Consider the following 23,470-nt stretch of genomic DNA (forward strand, 5'->3'; position numbering starts at 1 on the left):
TCGAAATACCGCTCGAGCTTTCCATGCAAAGCAATTATGTTTGAAAATATTCAGCCGCGAGGCCTTTTAACAATATTTGTCACGACTGTGTTTCAATACGTTATTTGTTAGTCATAAAAAAAACGCAACATTATCGTGGCTTTCGGAAGTTGTTTGATCAGAGGGGCATTTGATTAACTCATTCTGGTGGCATCGCTTCCATTGTCAGTTGTTGGGTCAATACCGAAAGTATGTATGGTGGACACACAAACAGGCGAGGCGTCGTTGTGAGACGGTTGTGCGATTTTGCTGTTAAGTCAAAGTCAAAGCAGGTTTTTATTTGTCCCCAGAGGGGCCAGTTGCTGTGTAGCAGCGGCAACATTCAAACACGCAAACACTCCCAAGCACCTGCTAATGCTGTTAAAGCAGCATTAGCAGAATTTGAGCACACTGAAACATGCAACCTAAAGCAACAGCAACGGGGAGAGCTTTGGTCCATCTCTCCGAATGGATTTGTAAATATCCCGTACAGCATAAACATAAACAATAAACTCCTCAGTGTCTCGCGAGCCCCAGTGGCCTAATGGATAAGGCACTGGCCTCCTAAGCCAGGGATTGTGGGTTCGAGTCCCATCTGGGGTGAGCGTCTCTTTTGACCTCAATTACGACGTGAGATCAGAATGTTTGTAAACAAAGAGCGCCAAGCTACTTCCGGGTGGATTCTAGTAGCTGAGTAGTGCCTAGTAGCTAACGTGCATAACGGGTAAATAGCGCCATTTGAACGGACAAATTCATTTTCAGAATGCCGAAATCGTGCTGTGTGTGGGGCTGTAATGCCAAATGTACCCCGGCAAACAAGTTTTTAGGCTTTTTCCGTTTTCCATCAGAGAAATCTAAATCTACCCAGCGAAGTCTGTGGGTACAGAGGGTAAAACGGACGAAGAGCACTGCTAACCTTACAAAGTTAGTGACATTGCCAGGAGGACTTGCTTGTGCCGGACTGGGAGGAGGATGGAAACCATCCATTCATGACCGCATTTGTGGGAGACATTTTATTACAGGTAAAAATTAACATCGTTGCCGTGGTGTAGTGGGAGATTGTGTATCCCTTTCACCCGCTAGCTAACGTTACGTTGCCGTTGTTGTGTAGTGGGAGACTGGTGACACGAGGCCAGAGAGGCTATCATAGTTGGCCCGCTAGCTAGCTACATTAACGTTAACGTTACTAACTGGCTTTGTAATTGAAAGAGAGAATATATATAGTCTGTATACTTTCTTGAGAAATCAATCGTTTTTTTCTAGCTAGCTACATTTTCTGTTGATTTTAGCTCACGGTCAGTTTGTTGACCAAGACGGTCATCATGACGATCTTGAAACAAGGCCTAGGGTCAGTACGGTAGCCATGTTGACGGCGAGAGAGCCTACCCCTCTCGGTAGCCCAGCTAGAGCAAGTTTTCTAACTAACCTCAGTTAAATGTTTATCTTTTTCAATATATATTATTCTTATTATGCAGGTCGGCCAAGCCCTGACGATACCCACCCTGATTTTGCCCCATCCCAACACCTGGGACCCGAGTTGGCCATCTCCAGTTCCAAGAGAGCAGGAGATTCACAGGCTCGGTACGAACGAGCTGTAAAAAGAAGAGTACTCTCTGCCGCACCTGAGCCCATGTCTGACATCACCGAAAATGTGAACAATCAGTATGAAGGTGACAATCATGATGAAATCTCAGCTCTAAGGCAGTTGAATGGGCAGTTGACACAGAAATGTGAAAGTCTACAGAAGGAGATGGATAGCCTGTGCCTAGAAAGAGACTTTTATAAAGAGAAGGCATCAAAGTTGTCCTTCACTGATATAAAATGTGAGTGGAAGAAACATGAGAAGCAAAACATAGCCAGCTGTATGGCTGAGGATATCGACATGTCACACCCAGAACATGGCAAGGCTTTGATCCACAGACAGAGAAAACGCAATGACGTACCAGGGTTATCCAGAGAGGAGCAACGGCAAGCCCTTGCAGAGCTAAGACAGATCCTGCCCACTGCATCAGTTTTAGTCAGGGACAGCAGTGACACAGACACAGCGTCAGAATCTGAGGATGCTGTAGACTACCCACAGATCCCATATAGACTGGCAAGAAGGACTAATGTTGATGCTTGCCTTCCACAGGATATAATCAATGCCGCCATCCCCACCAAGCAGCAAATTAACAACCTGTCAAAAGCAACAGTTGCTCAGCCCCAATCAAACCTTTGGAGTGCCCAAGGGAGAGGAAGAGTGACTGCCAGCAACATCCACCAAGTTGTTAATTGTAAGACAGATGCTGCCTCTGCTATAAGGACCGTCATGCAGTATGACACCCAGAGCATCTCCCACATTCCCTCAGTAAAATGGGGTACTGAGCACGAAGACACTGCAAGGGATGAGTTTCGCCGGCACATGACACCATTACACAGAAACTTTGTTCTGAAACGCACAGGCCTTATCATCCACGAACCTTACCCATTCCTTGCGGCATCGCCTGATGGGATCTCAACCTGTGACTGTCATGGAGAAGCAGTTCTGGAAATCAAGTGTCCTTACAAATACAAGGACTTGTCTCCTGTTGAGATTCTTCATATCCAAGACTCCACCTTCTGCTTAGATAGCCATGGGGAACTCAAAAAGTCACACCAGTATTATGACCAGGTGCAAGCACAAATGCTTGTCACCAACTGTACACTGTGCAACTTCGTCATCTGGACAGAGCCTGGGTTTCTCATCCTTAATGTGGAACGAGATGAAGACCGCATCTCCCATTTGATGGAGCAAACGAAGGTGTTTGTGGAAAAACATCTAATCCCTGAACTCATGAAAACAACAGAAACAGCGGAAGATGATAAAACAATATGCACTTGTAACAGACCAAGATTTGGAAAGATTATATGCTGTTCGAATCCCAACTGCAGTGTTAAACTGTACCACTATGACTGTGTGGGTATAAAAAGAAAGAGACAACCGTGGTTATGTGACCTATGTAAATAAATATGTTATATGTTATCTCTGATTTGTTTATTGTCTGTTACCTGTTGCTAGTTCCCTGCCTGTTATCTGCTCTCAATGATATTTCTGTAATGCAAATTTGGGTGACTGAAAAGCACTATAAATAAATATGTATTATTATTATTATTATTATTAAATAGATGACATACAGGTAAATTAGGCACTGGCGCCCTCTAGCGCAGGTTTATTTTTTGTGCTTTTACTTGCATGGATAATAGAAAATAGCTGTTTGTGAAGGATAAAAGACAAGACAACTTCTTTTTTGTGCTCAATGTATATATTGTGTCAGATATAGCTCAGAGATCATTTTCATCTGTAGTCCCTGGGCAGGGAAGGGTAACAAAAAAATAGTGGGTCAACAGTTACACATAAATACAAATTATTAAAATCCAATACAGTTTTAATCTACAGTGAGGAAAAAAGATATGTGATAGGTGTTATGTGTTAAGACAACTAACTTGGTGATATGGTAATATATCTGCCTAACATTTAAGTTTATGTTCCCAAACATTCAGTTATGTTTCTTTCTTTCATGTGCTTTGTGTCTTGTTTATATTACGGCAAATATAGTTCTATGCCTAAAAAAACTCTAGAGGAAAGTAGCCAACACTTGACAACATGGCAAATGGTGAAGCGTTCTTAATGAATAAATTAATTTGCAATCATGTGAACCTCAGGCTTCTTCACAATGTGACACCATATCAAGGCAGCGATTTGTTTACAGTCTCATCCAATAAGTTTAGGTCTAAGATTACTTAAAGCACAGCACACTTTAAGAATGTCACTGGAGAGAGGCGCAAGTGTGAGAGGCAGAGTGTTTTTGAGAATCCGGAAGATCTTGATCCGCTCAATAGCTCGTTCCACGTGAATACGTAATGCTGAGAGCTGGCGGGCCCTCCCAACGTCATGCCCAGGCAGCTGTTCTCTCCCCTTCAGAAATGGAGGCATGACCAGTGTGGCACCACATCTAGCCAGTTCTCAAGCTTTCAAAAAAACCCTATCGGCCATAACCTGATCACCTGGATTGATGTTAGTGTAAAAGTTGGACCGTGCAGTGATTTCTTTGTCTGAGATCCTTCTTCCCCACATTCTGGAAACAAATGGTATAGTGCCATAGGGTGTGATGCCAATAAGAGCCTTGAGTGTGTTATGGTGTTTGTAATTTGACCAGGTCTGGGCCCTAGCCCTGAGGTTGAATGGCCTGTCGATGAAAAACTCAGTGCAGTCAATAATGACAACGCGTTTTTTAAACCTTTTCTTAAACTTTTGAGGCATATTTTTTTCCGAGTTCCTCTGTAGATGGCCACGAGATTAAAACATCAAGTCGCTGGGTCCGCGGTGATGTAGCGGTCTAAGCATCGGCGTTGTGTCGATGCAGTTGCCCACTGGGGACTGGGGTTCGCGCCCCGGTCTCGTCAGATCCGACTATGGCCGGACTCAATGAAGAAGCAATCATTGGCAACGCTGTCTTCGGGAGGGCGGCGGAGTAGACTTGTGTTCGTCACGCAAATGCGTCTCTGTATGTGTCGGAAAAGCAGTAGTTTGGCCTGGCGTCGCTTTGTCACGAAAGTGGGGAGGCGGAGAGTTGCAGTTGGCGAACGCATGCAGTACGAGGGTGGGTGTTTGAATTAAAATAGAGATCGATTGGCCACTAAATTGGGAGGGAAAAATTAGAAATAAATTTAAAAAAAGACCAAGCCGCTTGTCAAGGGCTGGTATGATTTGGTTAATTACATTTGAGACGCATGATGTCGACACTCCAAACCTAAAACCCAGGTCCAAATTGGTAAGTCCGTGTCGCAGCTTCATCAGCATTACCAAAAGTTGACTCTCTTTGGAGATAACCCTTCGTTCTGAGAAGAATGGTGAAATTAAGTTCAAAATCCATAAAAATGCAGCAAAATTTGGCGGTCCAGAATAAAATGTAAATAGTTTGCTTTTCCTCTTCTTTTCATTGTCTGCATCAGTCTCTGATGGCTGGGAGTTCTCAGAGGAGAAGGACAACTTTGATGCCTTCTCTTTATAAAAGTCTCTTTCTAGGCACAGGCTATCAATCTCCTTCTGTAGACTTTCACATTTCTGTGTCAACTGCCCATTCAACTGCCTTAGAGCTGAGATTTCATCATGATTGTCACCTTCATACTGATTGTTCACATTTTCGGTGATGTCAGACATGGGCTCAGGTGCAGCAGAGAGTACTGTAGCGAATTCGGGGGACAACGCAACCACAGAAACTGCCGCGGCCGGGAAGCGAACCCGTGTCGCCCGCACCGCAGAAGACATCGCTAACTGCTAGACTAAAGGGTCAGACCCGCGAGCCAGCGGCCAGCGTGTCTTCTTATCCATGCACGTTACACTATTCTTTTTACAGCTCGTTCGTACCGAGCCTGTGAATCTCCTGCTCTCGTGGAACTGGAGTTGGCCAACTCGGGTCCCAGGTGTTGGGATGGGGCAAAATTAGAGATGCACCGATCGATCGGCACACGACCGGAATCGGCCGATTTTAAGCTGATCGGCCTTGACTCGTGCTCGGCCGGTCAGACGCATATATCCGATTCTGTGCCGATCAATTAGGGCTACGTGCATGCGCCGCACGATGGCGCACACGTGACGTTGCACGCACACCGAGGCTGTGAGACAGATCAGGGCTGCGACCTCACACACGCAAGCCAAAATGTCGGTAGTGTGGAAATTTTTCGCCGTCGATGAAGAAGACCCAAAGCTCGCAGTTTGCAACACATGCAAGATTAAAATAAGACGCGGAGGATTAATGTTGAAAACGTTTGGAACCGCAAACTTAATCAGACACTTAAGAAACCACCACCCCGGCGAGTATGCCAAATTTGATGAAGCTAACAAAGGCAAGGTAGCCCAGCTGCCCATGCTACCGTTCTCAACACACAACGAAAAGTGCAAAATAATTTCGCGGAAAATTATGGAGTTCGTAGATTTGGAAGTTACAAAAAATGTTTGTGTTTGCTGTCAATTATTGTTGTTAGGGGAAAAAATCGGAATCGGCAGGTCAGACTACTAACAAATCGGAAATCGGAATGGGTCAAGAAAACTGAAATCGGTGCGTCTCTAGGCAAAATCAGGGTGGGTATCGTCAGAGCTTGGCCGACCTGCATAATAAGAATAATGTAACGTGCATGGATAAGAAGACAGGCGATGTCTCCTGCGGTGCGGGTGATACGGGTTCGCTTCCCGGCCGCGGCAGCTCCTGTGGTTGCGTTGTCCCCCGAATTCGCTACATTGGTGTCAGCAGTGGGATGGAGCGACCGTAAGGCCATCGGAAGCGTAGGCGCTCTGAGGCGTGAAGGAGCTGAAATGCTTTAGCGCGGGGACGCGCTTCCCGAAGGAGGGGGGGGGGTGTGTAGTGTAACGTGCATGGATGAGAACACACGCTGGCCGCTAGCTGGCGAGTCTGACCCTTTAGTCTAGCGGTTACCGTTTTACCCTCTGTATCCACAGACTTCGCTGGGTAGATTTAGATTTCTCTGGTGGAAAACGGAAAAAGCCTAAAAACCTGTTTGCCGGGGTACATTTGACATTGCAGCCCCACACGCGGCACGATTTCGGCATTCTGAAAATGAATTTGTCCGTTCAACTGGCGCTATCTAACCGTTATGCACGTTAGCTACTAGGCACTACCCAGCTACTAGAATCCACCCGGAAGTAGCTTGGCGCTCTTTGTTTACAAACATTCTGATCTCACGTCGTAATTGAATCACAAAGTACAAAACGTTTAAATTTTATTTTATTGCTTTCAAAGCGGATGGGACACGGGTATATATGTACACAGACGAGTTCACCGTTACGTCAGAGGGGTTCCATGGTGTAATGGTTAGCACTCTGGACTCTGAATCCAGCGATCCGAGTTCAAATCTCGGTGGAACCTGTCTGTTTTCCAACTTGTAGCTTAACAACGTGTTTCTACTCTCCGTTCTTTCCTGGTACGAGTAGATTTCGCCGCCTCGGTTTTTCCGCCCTGCTTCCCTCCCAGCAAGTCCCTCGGCCTCGCAGAACGTCACTCGCTACACGTCCGCTGACAACGCCGCAGCGTGTCAATGGGTTGCGTGTAGATTCAACATGGCGACCTCCACGTCGCTGCGTTGCTGTTTACTCTGTCGCTCACGCTTCAACACGCTGCGCGTTCATCGCGCTAAACAAGAGGACCCCGCCGCCGCAAGGGAAACGAGCAGACGTCCCGTCTACCAGCCAAGGCTGTGGTACGGAACCCGGGGCTCAGATAATACACAGGTACATTTCGCATTGGCAGATGCTACGCTAACTACAGTTACAACAAACCTGTGTAAAATAGAAACAATGAAAACGCATCGCACCCCGGAGAACATTTGCCTGAACGTAGAGTGGATCCACACCTCAATATCAATCAATATATGACAGGTTTTTTTTTAATTTTATTTATTGTTGCAGGATGCCCAAATACACATTCCGGTGGGTAAGTATGCGATTTGAGTTTGACCTTAATTTAAGGGTGTAGCTCAAACCACTTCCCCCGTAATTTCTTGCAGTCGCTGTTTTATACGGTTCTGCTTTGGTGTACGTTTCCTTGTGTTGGCAGATCGTCTGACCGTATCGTACAGTCGAAGCGGTGGTCCGGGTGGTCAGCATGTAAATAAAGGTACCGGCCTTTCCATTCAACAATCAGTGTTTTAGGTGGAGACACCAACCCCACAAAGTCACCAAAGCCCATGACTTGCAAGTAATACATTTCGCCTGCGTTTCATATGATATGACATGTCGACCGACTGATCAGCTATAGGAGTGCTCATGATATGTTGTCACGTGCTCCACCCCCCCCCCGTGTGTGTGTGTGTGTGTGTGTGTGTGTGTGTGTTTGTGTGTGTGTTTTGCACTACAGTAAGCACAAAAGCAGAGGTCCGATTCCATGTGCAAACGGCAGACTGGATCCCAGAGGATGTCCGGCAGAAAGTCCTTGAAAAAGTTGGTGTTTAAATGTCAATTCCCTGTCTACCACACATTTTGCTTGACTAAGACTTTGGCAAATAGAAGACTGACAATGTGAAACTACCTGTGCATTTATGTCAGCTGTAACAACTATTTTTTCTGAATTGTCAGTGTCAGGGTTAATATGCCTGTCTGTGCCCCTGATCAAGGCTACTACTACTACTACTACTACTACTACTACTACTACTACTACTACTACTACTACTACTACTACTACTACTACTACTTCCAGCTGCTCCCGTTAGGGGGTGCCACAGCGGATCATCCGTTTCCATTTCTTCCTGTCTTGTGCATCTTCTTCTGTCACACCAGCCACCTGCATGTCCTCCCTCACCACATCCATAAACCTCCTCTTTGGCCTTCCTCTTTTCCTGTTGCCTGGCAGCTCCATGTTCAGCATCCTTCTCCCAGTATACCCAGCATCTCTCCTCCACACATGTCCAAGCCATCTCAATCTTGCCTCTCTTGCTTTGTCTCCAAACCGTCCAACCTGAGCTGTCCCTCTAATATACTCTTTCCTAATCCTGTCCTTCCTCGTCACTCCCAGTGAAAATCTTAGCATCTTCAACTCTGCCATCTCCAGTTCCGCCTCCTGTCTTTTCGTCAGTGCCACTGTCTCCAAACCATATAACTAGCTGGTCTCACTACCATCTTGTAACCCTTCCCTTTAACTCTTGCTGGTACCCTTCTGTCGCAAATCACTCCTGACACTCTTCTCCACCCACTCCACCCTGCCTGCACTCTCTTCTTCACCTCTCTCCTGCACTCCCCCTTACTTTGGACAGTTGACCCCAAGTATCTAAACTCATATGCCTTTGTCACCTCTACTCCTTGCATCCTCACCATTCCGCTGTGACCCTGAGCAAGGCAATGGGAAGAAATAACTGGAGTTGGTCCCCGGGTGCTGAACGGCAGCTGCCCAGTGCTCCTAGCTACACAGCTAGGATGGGTTAAGTGCAGAGAGTACATTTCATTTGTATGCATGTACAAAATGACTAATAAAGAATAGTCTGTCTATCTATCTATCTATCTGTCGGTGTGTGTGTGTGTGTGTCAGCCAGGGTTGACCTTTCACAGATATATTTCCTCTTTAATACAATGGTGGTTACATTTGCTGAAATGGGATCATATTTTTGTACTTGTGAGTAGTTTATTCTGCTCTTGCATTCATTTTTTTTAAGAAAAAGCCATGGATAAGAGCGTAAGCCTACATACAGTTTTTAACTTTAAAAATGAGTAAATTTGAATAAAGTTGTATTTACAAAACACCTGTGGGGAAAAATCCTTTTAAAAAAATAGTTTGCTTTTTAGTATTTTTTTAAAAGAAATATTTTTAGAGATCTTCTTAAAAGCTGTGACATATATGAGTAATAAAACTTTTACCTAATGAAATAATAGGCATTCACTGATCTGTTATTGAGAATGTTTTGGGTCCACCGCCGGTCAGCAGGACAGTACTTGATGAAACTCTCTTTGTGGAACAGAACAAGAACCGCATCAATAAAGCAGGGGAGCTCCTGGTGACCTCCGAGCTAAGCAGGAACCAGCAGCGAAACCTTGCCGACTGCATACAGAAAGTCTCTGACATCTTAGCACAGGCCAGCGAGAAGCCATATGAACCAACAGCAGAAGACATAGCACTCAGGGAGGGCAGGTATATATCAGGGCAGCAAGACACGTACGATAATGGCTAAAACCATTTACATTGATGAGGAAACGTGTTTAACAGGCATTTGATGTCTTATTCATGCAGGTTGGACAGGAGGAACAAGGAGCGACTAAAGCAGAAGAAGGTCCATTCAGCAACCAAGCAGAGCAGACGAGTGGATTTTGACTGAAGGGAAGTGATTTGTCTGAGGTGGTCACCTTGCTTGATGACTCCATAATAACTCGTAATAAAACGTCTTGTTGTTTTACTCCATTGAGCTCATAATATTTTTTATGATAATAATATGTCCACCATTATCCAAACCGCTTATCCTGCTCTCAGGGTCGCGGGGATGCTGGAGCCTATCCCAGCAGTCACTGGGTGGCAGGCGGGGAGACACCCTGGACAGGCCGCCAGGCCATCATAGACACATTCACACCTAGGGACAATTTAGTACAGCCGATTCACCTGACCTACATGTGTTTGGACTGTGGGAGGAAACCGAAGCACCTGGAGGAAACCCACACAGACACAGGGAGAACATGCAAACTCCACACAGAGGACAACCCGGGACGACCCCCAAGGTTGGACTACCTTGGGACTTGAACCTAGGACTTTCTTGCTGTGAGGCAACCGCGCTAACCACTGCACCACCATGCTTGCATAACAATATACTATATGATGATAATATATATATTATATTATGATACAAATAGCATCATAATATTTTTCTTATGCCAAAATGCTGCTACAGTTATCGATTGTATCTTCCTTGGTAAAATGCTCAAGTGAAAAAAGTTGCTAATTAAAAGATGCAAGTGACGGCCCAAATGTTGGAAACACTTAACAATATAGGTGTATTAACGATATAAACCGAGTCTAAGAGCCTTAGGATGATGCCATTTAAACGTTAATGTTCCTGAACCCACGAATAGTTACTGATGTTTGGGTCTGTCCGCTGGGGAGTCCTTGAAAGGTCTCTTACTTTACTGCGGTGTCCATAAAAGTGGTATCAAATTTGTTTGCTACTTCAACACTTTATGACTCAGCTTTTGCACAGCGTATTTATTTATGATTTTATTACTTCAAAACAAAAATCCAATTTCCTTTGGTCTGTTGGTCTGTCTATGAGAACAGGAGAGGGAAATCTTTATCCTACCCACTAGGGGAATTATTTTTGTATCAAGCAGTTAAAAACATCCATCATCCTTCCATCCATCCATTATCTGAACCACTTATCCTGCTCTCAGGGTCACGGGGATGCTGGAGCCTATCCCAGCAGTCACTGGGCGGCAGACGGGGAGACACCCTGGACAGGCCGCCAGACCATCACAGCTAAAAACACATATCAAACATGTAAAAGACATTTTACAGTAACAAAAGAGTCCTTGATACAGTCATAATCTAGGTACATTGATCAGCCAAAATATTAAAACCTCTGATATGTAAGTGAATAAATAACATTGATTATCTCATTATGTTGAAACTTGTCAAGGGGTGGGATATATTAGGCAGCAAGTGAACAGTCAGTTCTTGAAGTGGATCTGTTGAAAGCAGGAAAAATGGGCAAGCGTAAGGATCTGAGTGACTTTGACAAGGGCCAAATTGTGACGGCTAGACAACTGGGTCAGAGCATCTCCAAAACAGCAGGTCTTGTGGGGTGTTCCCAGTATGCAGTGGTCAGTACCTACCAAAAGTGGTCCAAGGAAGGACAACCAGTGACACGACGACAGGGTCATGGGCACCCAAGGCTCACTGATGCGCGTGGGGAGCGAAGGCTAGCCCGTCTGGTCCGATCCCACAGAAGTCAAGTCCATCCATCCATCCATTATCCAAGCCGCTTATCCCAACCAGGGTCACGGGATGCTGGAGCCTATCCCAGCAGTCAAGTCAAGTCAATTTTATTTGTCTAGCCCAATATCACAAATTACAAATTTGCCTCAATGGGCTTTACAGCAACACAAGATCCTGTCGGAGGTACTTTAGTTCAAATTGCTGAAAAAGTTAATGGTGCCTGTGATAGACAGGTGTCAGAACATACAGTGCATTTCAGCTTGCTGCATATGGGACTACATAGCCACGGACCGGTCAGAGTGCTCATGATGACCCCAGTCCACCGCCGAAAGTGCCTACAGTAGACACGTGAGTGTCAGAACTGGACTATGGAGCAACAAAAGAAGGTGGCCTGGTCTGATGAATCATGTTTTCTTTTAAATCATGTGGACGGCCGGGTGTGTGTGCATCATTTACCTGGGGAAGGGATGGCACCAGGATGCACGACGGGAAGAAAGCAAGCCGGCGGAGGCAGTGTGATGCTCTGGGCAAAGTTCTGCTGGGAAACCTTGGGTCCTGGCATTCATACGGATGTTACTTAGACACGTGCCACCTACCTAAACATCGTTGCAGACCAGGTACACCCCTTCATGGCAGCAGTATTCCCTGATGGCAGTGGCCTCTTCCAGTGGGATAATGCGCCCTGCCACACTGCAAAAATTATACAGGAATGGTTTGAGGAACATGACATGGCGGTCTTGACAGGACGCGGAAGCGGGGCAGGCCAAGCTAACTGCTGGCCCATGCAGACCGGCAGTTCCGACAGTCATCCTGGCTGGCGTTCGTTCTCTGGACAGTGAAATTTAACTGTTTTTTTTGGGTTTTTTTGCTTCGGTCTCTCTGTTTTTGTATGCTTTTGGTTGTGTAATTTTTGGGAAACTTTGTATATGTGTTTTTTATCTTTTGTGTTGTACTGCTGTGGGCTGGAAGAAACGAAACGAAATTTTGTTTCTTTCCTGTATGCAAGTACACGAATGAAATGACAATAAATTGTTCCTGATGACAAAAGGTTCAAGGTGTTGCCTTGGCCTCCAAATTTCCCAGCTCTCAATCTGATCGAGCATCTGTGGGATGTGCTGGAGAAACAACTTCGATCCATTGAGGTCCCACCTCGCAACTTACAGGACTTAAAGGATCTGCTGCTAACATCTTGGTGCCTATACCAGAAGGAACTCTCAGAGGTCTTGTGGATGCCATAGAGCTGTTTTAGTGGCACGAGAGGGACCAACACAATATTAGGAAGGTGGTTTTAATGTTTTGGCTGATGGGTATATATGCTACGGTGTGTTTGCAGATCTGCAGATGGCCCTCTGGTATAAAAGGATGAAATAAATTGCTACTACCTCTAGGGAACCTATACATACACCCAGAGGGGCTATGATGAATCTGCTTGTGAAATAAAAGCAATAGCGAATAAAATCCACATTGATTAAAAAATGAATTAATAAAATGTTAAGTGAAGTGATAAACCCAGAGAAAATTCGAGAACATTTTTAAGTGTAGCAAGTAATAGTTGTAGATCTTTAGTGTCCTCAGGGGGGCAACTTTTGTGCAGCAGAGAGAACACATGACTTACATTGGTTGAACAATACAAACCCATATAACAACGGGCAGAGAAAATAATAATAATATAAAATCAAAGAATTACAATATGCCCTGTGATGGCCTGGCGGCCTGTCCAGGGTGTCTCCCAGCCTGCTGCCCAATGACTGCTGGGATAGGCTCCAGCATCCCACGACCCTGAGAGCAGGATAAGCGGTTTGGATAATGGATGGATGGATGATACAAATAAAAATGTTGGTAGTACTACAACAGCAAGTATAACTCGAAATCACTGGAGATAGGTTCTCTCCCAGGGTTCGAATTACGCGGGGGCCAATGGGAGCTGAGCTCCCATGAAGGAGGCATTAGCTCCCTTGAAAGCTGTAAAACTCTAGATCTGTGGGGGTCTCTAACAAAATATTTTAAAAAACATTATTTGATCATAAATAATGTATCTTTCAATGTTATTGAAAGATACATTATACATTGCGCACCATTATTCGTCCGTAAATAGGACATTTGGCTGCACTTCACCACCGAGACACTGTGGGGCGCTGTAGGATAGCCTGAAGCAACCTCGGTTTTGGGAAACTCGGTATGCTTGAAACGTTGACAGGGGCGCCAAGATGCGGAGATGGACCGTTATTAATGTTGTCTTGATATTGTCTTAGCTAGTCACACCAGGTAACGTGCAATGTTTTTCACCATGCCTCCTCCTCGGCCACCAAAGAGACAGCTCGCTGCAAGCCTGCTGGACTTTGGTTTTAACAGCTCAAAAGCTAAAAAAGTTGCTGATTCAGAAAAAGTCAGCGACGTTAGCGTTAGCTCGGCTGCTGCTAGCAACATTTCTGAAGAGGACTCCACCACCACTAACGGTAACGAGGTAAGGCTCGATCAAGTCATTTTGCGTTTTCTACAGAAAAGCGTGGCTAGCTAACACTCTTTCAGATTAGTTTTGAACTTCCCGTTTAGTTAGCAGCGTTTAGTATACGTTAATGTACGTTTATGTAAACTAACGTTATGCCTTCCTATAGGTTCGCCTGGGCTCCAATGTTAGTGTAAACTACTAATAAGACACGTTAGCCCCTAGCTAACGGGTCTAACCCTTTAGCCGAGCGGTTAGTGATGTCGCCTTGTGGTGCAGTACACCCCGTATCGAATCCCGATTAGTACAACTACTAACGTCGGGAGTGGGACCACAGATGGTTCTCAAATCAAGGAGGCCGAGGAGCAAAATGAGGAAGAGGATGGTGGAGCTGGAGCTACACCACGAACCTGGGGTGAGGACCAGTGGAGGTCGGGGAAAGAACGACGCCCCTGGCTGGCGTCCACAAAGGATGATCTCGGGTGCCTGGTCTGCAAGGAAGCAAAGACGCTGTTGCTATCGGGGAAAAAAGGGTAGGAGTGCACTTATCTGATGAGTGGATTGATGGGAAGGTGCGGAGTCCCGTTCAAAAGCAACTGCGTAAGAAGATTTATATACACCGTGACAGCTGTGCTCACAAACGATCTGTGGAAATCGCAGAGCTCAAACAAAAGGAAATGTTACCAAAGAACGCTGCTAAACTCAGCGCCACTATACATAAAGAGACGGCTAGTTCGTTCAGGGCAGCTTACACCGTCGGTAAAGAGAGGTTGCCATTAAACAAAACTGAATCCCTTTTTGAAGCTTGATGAGATGAATGGCGCAACAGTCGGCATTGCTCACAGATAATGCATTGAATATAATATTTTTTCGCAAACTCATTCGTCGTATTAAAGTATGTAGAGAACTATTTTTCCGACGTGCCCTCTCATCGCAATCTTCAGTGTAACCTGCAAGGCAACGCGTTTAGATATGCTGCCATTTGATTGGCTGAGGGGTTATCACGTTCTCAGCACATGAACGTATCGAAGCCCCTCTCGTCACCTCTCAGAGTTGCTCCAAGATAGTTGGACTGACGGTAAGATATCAGGCTCACATTAGTATTTCGTTTGGCCTCAACATTTTTGTCCGTGTTTCTGCTTTGTAGATAGAAAATGCCACCGAAAAAGAGAAGAGACAGCCGAAGCTTTTTCGCCACCCAGAGAGTAAGTAGTAGACTAGCTGCTAGGCTGTTGTTAGCTAGCTAACTACCCACAAAATGCAAGCCTCCTAGCCTAACGTTAAGACCCATTCTACTATGGAAAAGTGTTATTAAGGTGTTAGTGTAGTGAATGTAATGAAGGCTAGTATTGAAGCTAACTGACTGGGTTCTGTAATATTTGCCGGTCGATTTAAAGACACGCGGATGCGGTCCCACACAAATGCAAACATGCTAGCCTAGCGTAATATCACCAGTCGTCTACTGTGGAAAAAACAACTGGTAGCTAATACGTTTCGAGAGTAGTAGTAAAGCTAACTGTGTCCCCTCTAGTCTTTGAACCAATGTTAGCAATTACAAGGGTTAAACTAGTGAATAACTGCTAGTAACTATGAATCACTGCACACAGGAAAAACGGCAGCATGCAGCAACAAATGTAGAGCAGGCTGATGATGAATCAGGAACAGAGTTTCAGGTGAGGTGTTGACAATGTCTATTAGCATTTTTGTTTGGAATAAAGATGACATGACTGCAGTTCTTTGTTTTAGGATGCTTTGCCGCCACCCCCACCCCCCGGGGGCACTGCTTGGCAGTGTCCCTACCAATACTGAGACCAAACTTACGCCCTTGGAAAGTGCTTACCATTAGATGGGTGTCCAGCAGTTTTCGTGCCGTCAAAGCTGTGCTGAAAGATTTTCCAGTGTTGGCAAAACACTTTGAATCAGCTAGTGAAGATGATTCTCGTTCTGGTGTCGAGAAGGCCAAGTACGCTGATTTACATAAGTACCTCACGTCCACTGGATCCCTTACTGATTTAGCTACAATGAAAGACGTGCTGCGTGAACTACAAAGTCTCTCCCTGAAGCTACAGAAACGGGACACGTCCCTTGTTGATGCAAGCCAAAACATTCACCAAACCATTGAGGTGCTCTCGGCCATGAAGAACCAATGGGGGAAAACCGAACAGAAAATCAAAACGGACATATCCAGTGGTCAGCTGAAAGGAGTTGATCTCCCCGAAACCAACTGTAAAATAAACAAGTCACAATTTTACCAGTCAATCATCAACAGTCTCAACACGCGTCTCCCCGAGAGTGACCTGGTAACCATGCTCAAGCCTATGGATCAGCACTTCTGGCCAAAGGAGAGGACTGAACTCGTTCTATTTGGGTGAGGTGGGGTGGGGAAGTTTGCTAAACTCCTCGGAGAGCCTAGCGGTGAAGTAGTCAGTCAGTTCAGAGACTGGAAACTAAAAGGAGAGGAACATCAGGGTAAAACCTTGAAAAGGCTAATAGTGGCAAGCACCACTATTCTTCCAACATCTTCAGTGTGAGAGAGGCTTCTCTGCGTGCAACGACACTGACAACCAGACCAGGAACCGTTTGCAAGCCAGGAGCCTCTCTGCATTGTTGTTTTCGGACTTAAATGGGCCTCCACTCGAACAATTCGACCCCACACCATTCGTCCAATCTTGGCTAAAGAAAGGACATCGGACCTCAACATCCCGGATTCCCGGACGGCGACCACAGCCAGCAGCCATCAGACCACTTTGGTCGGTTTTTGTCTCCGCCAAGGTTAGATGCTGGCTTTTACTTTTTACTAACCTATTTTACATGTCATGTACCCCCATGCGCAAACAACAAAATTATGTAGCCTACATTATAGATTATAAGCCATAATCACTGGACTTGTTTTGACGGACCAAACTACAACATTAATAATATGAAATAGTAAAATACCAGTTTGTTTGTGTCTCTCTCTCTCTCTCTCTCTCTCTCTCTCTCTCTCTCTCTCTCTCTCTCTCTCTCTCTCTCTCTCTCTCTCTCTCTCTCTCTCTCTCTCTCTTGCAGTGTACTCTTGTGAGCTGGTCTCACCACGCAACATTTTCACTGGCCGCTGTGCCATGCATGCCATTTACGTGTGTGAGTGAGTGTTAGTGATCTCGACTCTCGAAGTAAGCAACTAATTGTCCTTGAATTTAACATGGCAACTGTTTTTTGTTTTGGGTAAAATATTGTTATATATTTTATATATAATAGGCCTATATAATATTGTTTTGTGTTTGGTAAAATATACTAAAGTTTGGTAAAAAAATACTCAAAGTCCTCCACTACAGTGTAGTAGTAGGCCTAGTAGCTGGTTCTAGGGCATTAGGCTAAACATTCGATTTCCTTGACACGGTGCTCGTGTCAGTGCTTATCCAGTCATACACTGTAATAAATAAAAGTCCCATCGCTGCGTGGGCATGAATTGAGCGCATGCGTACGTTTTTTTTGCCCTGTTTTTGGAGACCCCCACGAAGCTGAGTTTATTATTCGAACCCTGGTATGGTACCAAAATATTTTTAAGAGGGATTTATACTTCTTTACCAGATATAACTGTTTTAACCCGAGGTCCCTGTTTTCTGAACTCAATCAGCATATCCTTAGTTTTGCTGACATTAATCTCGAGAAAAGAAGCCTCGCACCAATTCTACTTTAAGTGACTTGGTCAATTTGGGTCATTTCTTTTCCGTCCGCCAATCCATTGTTGGCTTTGTCACTTCAGTCTTTCATTAAAACTAGAAGAAATTGGAGAGGTTTTTTTTACAAAAACAAAAGTAGCAGAGGATGGTTTCGATCCATCGACCTCTGGGTTATGGGCCCAGCACGCTTCCGCTGCGCCACTCTGCTGCGCGTCACATTCTTGTATAAGCACAATTATATATTATTCATACACAACAGCGAGTGGACTCGCTTGAAGTCTGGACTAATGATCCTTGTTACTCTACTTTTGGATATTATTAGACAGAATGCGGATGTTTCCCTCGCAACTACTAATCTGCGTTTGATACATAAAGCGTTCAGAAGCCCAACGACTTCCACTCAAACCGGCACATCCAAGAAGGGACACAGCGCGGCGTGGAGACACCGAAAGCCCCCACCCCTACTCCCAAAACCCCAAGCCGAACGCGGAACTACAAATCTTGCAACTACAAACTTGCGTCTGATACATAAGGCGTTATAAGTTGTTCTTATACAGTCGGAGCAGTTGCGACGCCTAAAAACAAGACTTTTAGATCAGCGGAGTGCGAAAAAGCGACCACGAAGGGACTCGAACCCTCAATCTTCTGATCCGAAGTCAGACGCCTTATCCATTAGGCCACGCGGTCCACACGTTTAGCTTCTCGGCAGTTCTGCTTTATAAAAGAAAGCCGAGATAGTGCGTTGCCGTGCTTTGATTGATGTATCGGCAAATTGTAAACATATCGTATGGATTTCAACACATCCGAACAACAGAGGTACGAATCCGTCGTTCGGATTTCACCAAATATGATTACATACTTTTTAAACCGTTTTTTTTTCGGAAAAATTGAAAGCTAGCGTTAGCTGTCTTCATTAAGCTAACGCTAACGTGTTTGCTGTGGGGTCAGCCCCCATGTTCCCTCAGCGCTGTGGGCTAGCTATCGAACAGGTGAGCTAACGGTTAAGGTCAGGTAAGCGTCGCGTTAAGGTTAGAGTTACGTTGGGGTTAAGTCGCCTTAAGGTGGGTTAGGTTAAAATTAGTTAAATACAACAAAGTAGGTTTGAGGGAACACGGGGCCGAGGGAACAGACACGCCCCCCCTTATGAACACGTTGAACGCAAAGAACCGATGTGCTTGATGTTTAAAGAAAACAGCTGCAATTCAACCCATCCAGAAACGTCAGGAGACCGCTTTTGTCGCCACTTCAGAATGGCCTGTAGTTTTGTCTTTATCTAGTCTTAATGTTTTGCTGTTTTCATTCAAACGAAAGACCCTCCTTCCACTACCATGAGAGAAACCAAGAGGTCTGAAGTCACCTTTGTATATCGTCCCAAAAGTCATTATGAATAAAAAGTAAAAGGCTAATGTAAACTACTAATAAGACACGTTAGCCCCTAGCTACGAAGTCTGAGCCTTTAGCCGAGCGGTTAGTGATGTCGCCTTGTGGTGCAGTACACCTCGAATCGGGATCCGGAAGTGTGCAGATCCTCAGAAGTCTCTTCAGAGCGCGGGAATAACAAAGCGCGAGAGCACGCTTCCGGGAGAGGATGACGACTGTAAACTACTTATAATACACGTTAGCCCCCGGCTAACAATTCTGACCCTTTAGCCGAGCGGTTAGTGACGTCGTCTTGTGGTGTGGTACACCTCATATCAGATCCCGCACCAGGCAAGAAAATAACCGGTTACACTAATAAGAGTAGTTTGCTGTTGGAAATCGGTTTTCCACAGCCCCCCCCCCCCAATTTTTTTTTTAACTTTTCTATCTCAACCGAGCGTACAGACTCGATAATCGTACGCGAATGGAAACCTATTTTTATACCAACTATGTTCTTGATTAACACTTTTCTACTCAGCAACGGCTGGGGCGGACCTGGGCGGATGATGTACGGCCCACAGCTTGTTGATATTGTAGCATTTTGCGTGGCATTGTTTTCTCATGTGCACTAGTCGATGTATAGGATGTCATTCATACAGAAATCTGGAGTACAAACTCGCAAATCAGCAAAGTATGGACACATAGAACCCTATCTTATGGGCAACATCGCCCACTAAACGTTAAGGATAAAGTTGATGAAACTCGGCTTGTGATGCTCAAAAAACTCAACAGCCGTGTCTCCTTCGGAACTATGATACACCTACATGAAACTGCTCACAACAAGGTCTGTGGGTTATCTTGAGTAACCGGGTCATGATTTCTGGCAAGAGACATGCCGAATTCTCCAAAACTCGGCAACTCACACCAAAACGATCTGGATGGAGAGATGGCTCTACAGGTAAGAGGAAAAACATGTGTTTTTTGATTTTGGGGCGAACTGTCCATTTAAGTCCATCACCCCCACAATCTGCTATGTAAGGTCAGTGCTTTTTGTTTTGTTTTGTTTTGTTGTTTCTGAGACTCATCTCAGGAGATACAGAAATGCACGACAGAGGAATTAATCAAAACGACAATAGTGTAAAAATATCGCTGCATAGTAGTATAGATCTTTTCACCACCCAGTGAAGTCTTCCGTTGAGTTGATCTACGGGTGGATCCAAAAATCCTGCATATCCCATCAAAAAGACACACCACATTAGAGGTCTGTCAATCAGTGCACTGACATTGCTCAACCAATGGTGAATTGGGCACAATCTAAAATATTTGACCTAAAAATTATTATTAGCATGTGTCCCAAGAAATTGAGATGGAGTTGGAAACAATTGATAAGTAACAAAATTTTTTTTTAAACAATTGTGATATTTGACCAGAAGCGCTTTGAGTGGCTGTTGCAGCTAGAAAAGTGCTATATAAAATGCAACTTGATTGATTGATTAATTGATTGGTATTTGTGTGCAATTTTATTTTTAATAATTTAATGGCTTATTTTTCTACACCACGTCCGTCTATTGATTTATTAACCCCCAAATGTATCCATACACTTATTTATCTATTCTATTCTTGACTGATTCCTTAACATAGTAGGCATAAGGCTCCATTGTTTAAGCCAGACTTTGATGAGCTATAGACAGTGATGGAAATATCTCTGGCCACTAGAGGGAGACAGAAACACTCGACTCCAAACATACTGATGGAGAGATGAGGTGTCAAGGTTCGGATAGATTTAATGGTTGATGCTCCTGAAAATTTCTGAAAACCCAAAATATACAATAAGCACAGAGCAAACTACTTACTAGTGGCTGGTATTCTGTTTGACCCAAACATATTGGTTGCTTGTCCCCCTCATTACATTGCGTTACATTATATTGTCTGTGCCATGTGTTGGTTGAAACTTATTTCCTTTACATTACTCTTCTAAACATTTAGCCTTTACCCTTTCGTAAGGCTCCCTTCTACCAGGAGACGAATACTAACTATTTTACAATGACATGTTCCCTCCACACTGAGTCAATTAATCAACTTTAGTATTTTGACAATTATTCTAATTTAAAACATGACACGTCACATGCTTTCAATTTGAACGCTAAATCTTATGTTATTCTGCTGTAAAGTGCAGTAATGAGAACAGGATGGACAGGGACATTTTACTTCATGTCTCGGCACATTTTGAGGATGGGCTGTGTCACACATCAGACTTTCCTCCTACTAATGTACTCATTACTGAAATAAAACCACACAAAAGGCATTACGTAAGTGATTTATTAACATGGTAAGAGATCTGAGTTTTGTGATGATGTGAACTAATGTCCAAATAATCTTGGATGCCGATATACCATGCATACCATGTTAACTGATGATACACATCTTTAAACTGGATGATAAAAGTAAAGCAAATTAAATCGTTTTTACTTCAAAAATATGTTAGTAACACTCACAAACAGGCAAAAAGAAAGCAAACAACTGTTAGAATCGAAGACACTGTATTGTGACATTCACACAAATAAATAGACTGGTAGAAGTTGACATTAGCTATTCTAAATATGCAAAATATTGGGCGTCAAACCTTTTTAAGTGCAATAGTAAGTAAGTGGGAAATTACAGTACAGAAACCTAGAGAGCCTGTAAAACACCGAGATAATAGCCTCTGGTTTGGTATTGTTTCCTCTAATGGATTTTCCCCTCTTCTCGCCTCCACTTCGGAGAAGCCCTCGACTGCAGTGTGCAGTTCGGGGGCTCCGCCATGTTCAATGTAGGCGGGGTCAAACGTTTGACTCCGCCCATATTGAGCACCGCCCCCGATCTGCACCCTGCAGTCAGGGATACTTGCTGCTTTGACGTAGTTCTTTTGCTTGTCATAGGAGGCGATGTAGGGCACAAATATTAGCTTCTGCCTGGCACTTTAGCGCTTGACTCTGCAGCTCGGTTTAGTATCAGAAATAACAGCTTGAACCATTCAAGTACTCAAGCAACAGCTTGAACCATTCGATCAGCCATGTTGGTGGCGACCAAAAAACGAACTTTGCACGCCACAGTTCTTGAAGCAAGGAGTAAATCCTTTCTATTTCCACATTCGTTTTACTCTCCCAGAAGTCCCTCAGATAAAATGACCCAAGAGACCCCGAGAGAAGACAATGGCATTTACAGATTATCAGCACAAGACTGCAAAAAAAAACCTTAACTTGGTATAGTTTTAATCACAAATGACATCAACACAACACACGTGTATTGTCTTATTTGCTATGTTTGCTAGGCTTGAAGCTCGGTTATGTTTCCCCCATCTGAGTTACTAAGGAAGTATTTATAAAATATTTGCTATACTAACATTCATTATAATAAAAGTTTATATGCTGTTAGTTGTCCAGGAGCTATATTGTAAAAAGTCGACTGCTAGTTGCTATTCAAAAGCCCTGGTTAGAAGCCTTATACCGGCTGCAGCTCTGCTATGTGTGCGTCTTACTGTTATTAAAAGTGTTATGTAAGTATAAGAAAAATAGTCTGAACACTGCAGTAGAAAAAAAACCCATTAGATTTGCACAAAACCTGCCAGGGAGCCTTGGCGGGGAAAGAACATCGGTGTGAAAATCAGCATCCTCGATTTTAAAATCCACGCAGGTGGTTTCAGCGTGTTTGCCAAACCCCGTGCAGAGATTTCAAACTTGAGGGCATGGCTTTTAACACTGACTGTTTTTCCTGCCTAGCGGCCCGTGGCAGGCTCTTTCAGGTTTATACTTTCAAGAAGCTCGTTTCCTTTCACCCATCCACTAGTAGGTTTGTCTGGACGTGCAGGATCCAGCACTTCTCGTTCGTCTCAATGCAGTGATCTGTATTGTAGCGAATTCGGGGGGGGGGGGGGGGCAGTCCGGGCCACTGTCGCCACAGCCGGGACGCGAACCCGTGTCTCCCACTCCGCAAGCGACAACGTTAACCAGTCAACTAAAGGGTCCGCCCCGTTAGCCAAGGGCTAACGTCTACTTATCCATGCACGTTACAGTATGTTTAGGTTTTGACTTAATTGAATAACAATCAAAATATATCTGGTTTGCTGCTTTTTCTTTCTGATATCGATGCCTAATAGGTAAAACAGGAAGAAAAAAAAATCATATTCCAATGACTAAAACTGCAGACACCGTATATGATAATGTAGCGAATTCAGGGGACAGCCCGGGTACCGCCACAGCCGGGACGCGAACCTACGTCTTATCTCTCACTCCGTAAGCGACAACATTAACCAGTCGACTAAAGGGTCCGACCCGTCAATCAAGGACTACCGCGTCTACTTATCCATGCACGCTACAATAGCGAAGCAATCAACGTTCAAAAATGAGCGATACTCAAAAGATTTTTCCGCTTAACTTGTCAAAATATCGTTTTTAAAGTGTTCATAATGCCCAGAAAACATAAGACAACAAACTGCCAAGATTGTCTTTTCCCTTCTTTTTTCGGTAAGGGTAGACAGCAGTTATTTAGCATCTAGTTAGTTTAGCACT

At 44.4% G+C, this 23,470-nt stretch overlaps 1 protein-coding gene and 4 non-coding genes across 5 annotated transcripts; 3 read left to right on the top strand and 2 right to left on the bottom strand.

Moving 5' to 3' along the window:
- The first annotated feature begins 548 nt into the window (after nt 1-548).
- trnar-ccu (transfer RNA arginine (anticodon CCU)) lies at nt 549-621 on the top strand. Its single transcript has one exon. It is a non-coding gene; the product is annotated as a tRNA-Arg (tRNA).
- Nucleotides 622-6,848: 6,227 nt separating this feature from the next.
- trnaq-cug (transfer RNA glutamine (anticodon CUG)) lies at nt 6,849-6,920 on the top strand. Its single transcript has one exon. It is a non-coding gene; the product is annotated as a tRNA-Gln (tRNA).
- Nucleotides 6,921-7,024: 104 nt separating this feature from the next.
- mrpl58 (mitochondrial ribosomal protein L58) lies at nt 7,025-10,043 on the top strand. The gene is made up of 6 exons (XM_056297658.1): nt 7,025-7,282; nt 7,460-7,484; nt 7,608-7,667; nt 7,908-7,990; nt 9,499-9,668; nt 9,768-10,043. The coding sequence occupies exons 1-6, from the start codon at nt 7,112-7,114 to the stop codon at nt 9,850-9,852; spliced, it is 594 nt and encodes a 197-aa protein (XP_056153633.1). The 5' UTR covers nt 7,025-7,111; the 3' UTR covers nt 9,853-10,043.
- A 7,657-nt stretch (nt 10,044-17,700) lies between these two features.
- trnam-cau (transfer RNA methionine (anticodon CAU)) lies at nt 17,701-17,772 on the bottom strand. Its single transcript has one exon. It is a non-coding gene; the product is annotated as a tRNA-Met (tRNA).
- A 406-nt stretch (nt 17,773-18,178) lies between these two features.
- trnar-ucg (transfer RNA arginine (anticodon UCG)) lies at nt 18,179-18,251 on the bottom strand. The gene has a single exon. It is a non-coding gene; the product is annotated as a tRNA-Arg (tRNA).
- Between the last annotated feature and the right edge of the window lie 5,219 nt (nt 18,252-23,470).

Source organism: Lampris incognitus, chromosome 17 (assembly GCF_029633865.1).
Source record: "Lampris incognitus isolate fLamInc1 chromosome 17, fLamInc1.hap2, whole genome shotgun sequence".
Classification (NCBI taxonomy): Eukaryota; Metazoa; Chordata; class Actinopteri; order Lampriformes; family Lampridae; genus Lampris; species Lampris incognitus.

Coding starts and splice junctions, on each gene's coding strand:
- mrpl58 (XM_056297658.1), top strand. CDS start 7,112: ATGGCGACCTCCACGTCGCTGCGTTGCTGTTTACTCTGTCGCTCACGC. Junction 7,991..9,498: donor GGCAGAAAGTCCTTGAAAAA/GTTGGTGTTTAA, acceptor TTTGTGGAACAG/AACAAGAACCGCATCAATAA. Junction 9,669..9,767: donor ATAGCACTCAGGGAGGGCAG/GTATATATCAGG, acceptor TTATTCATGCAG/GTTGGACAGGAGGAACAAGG.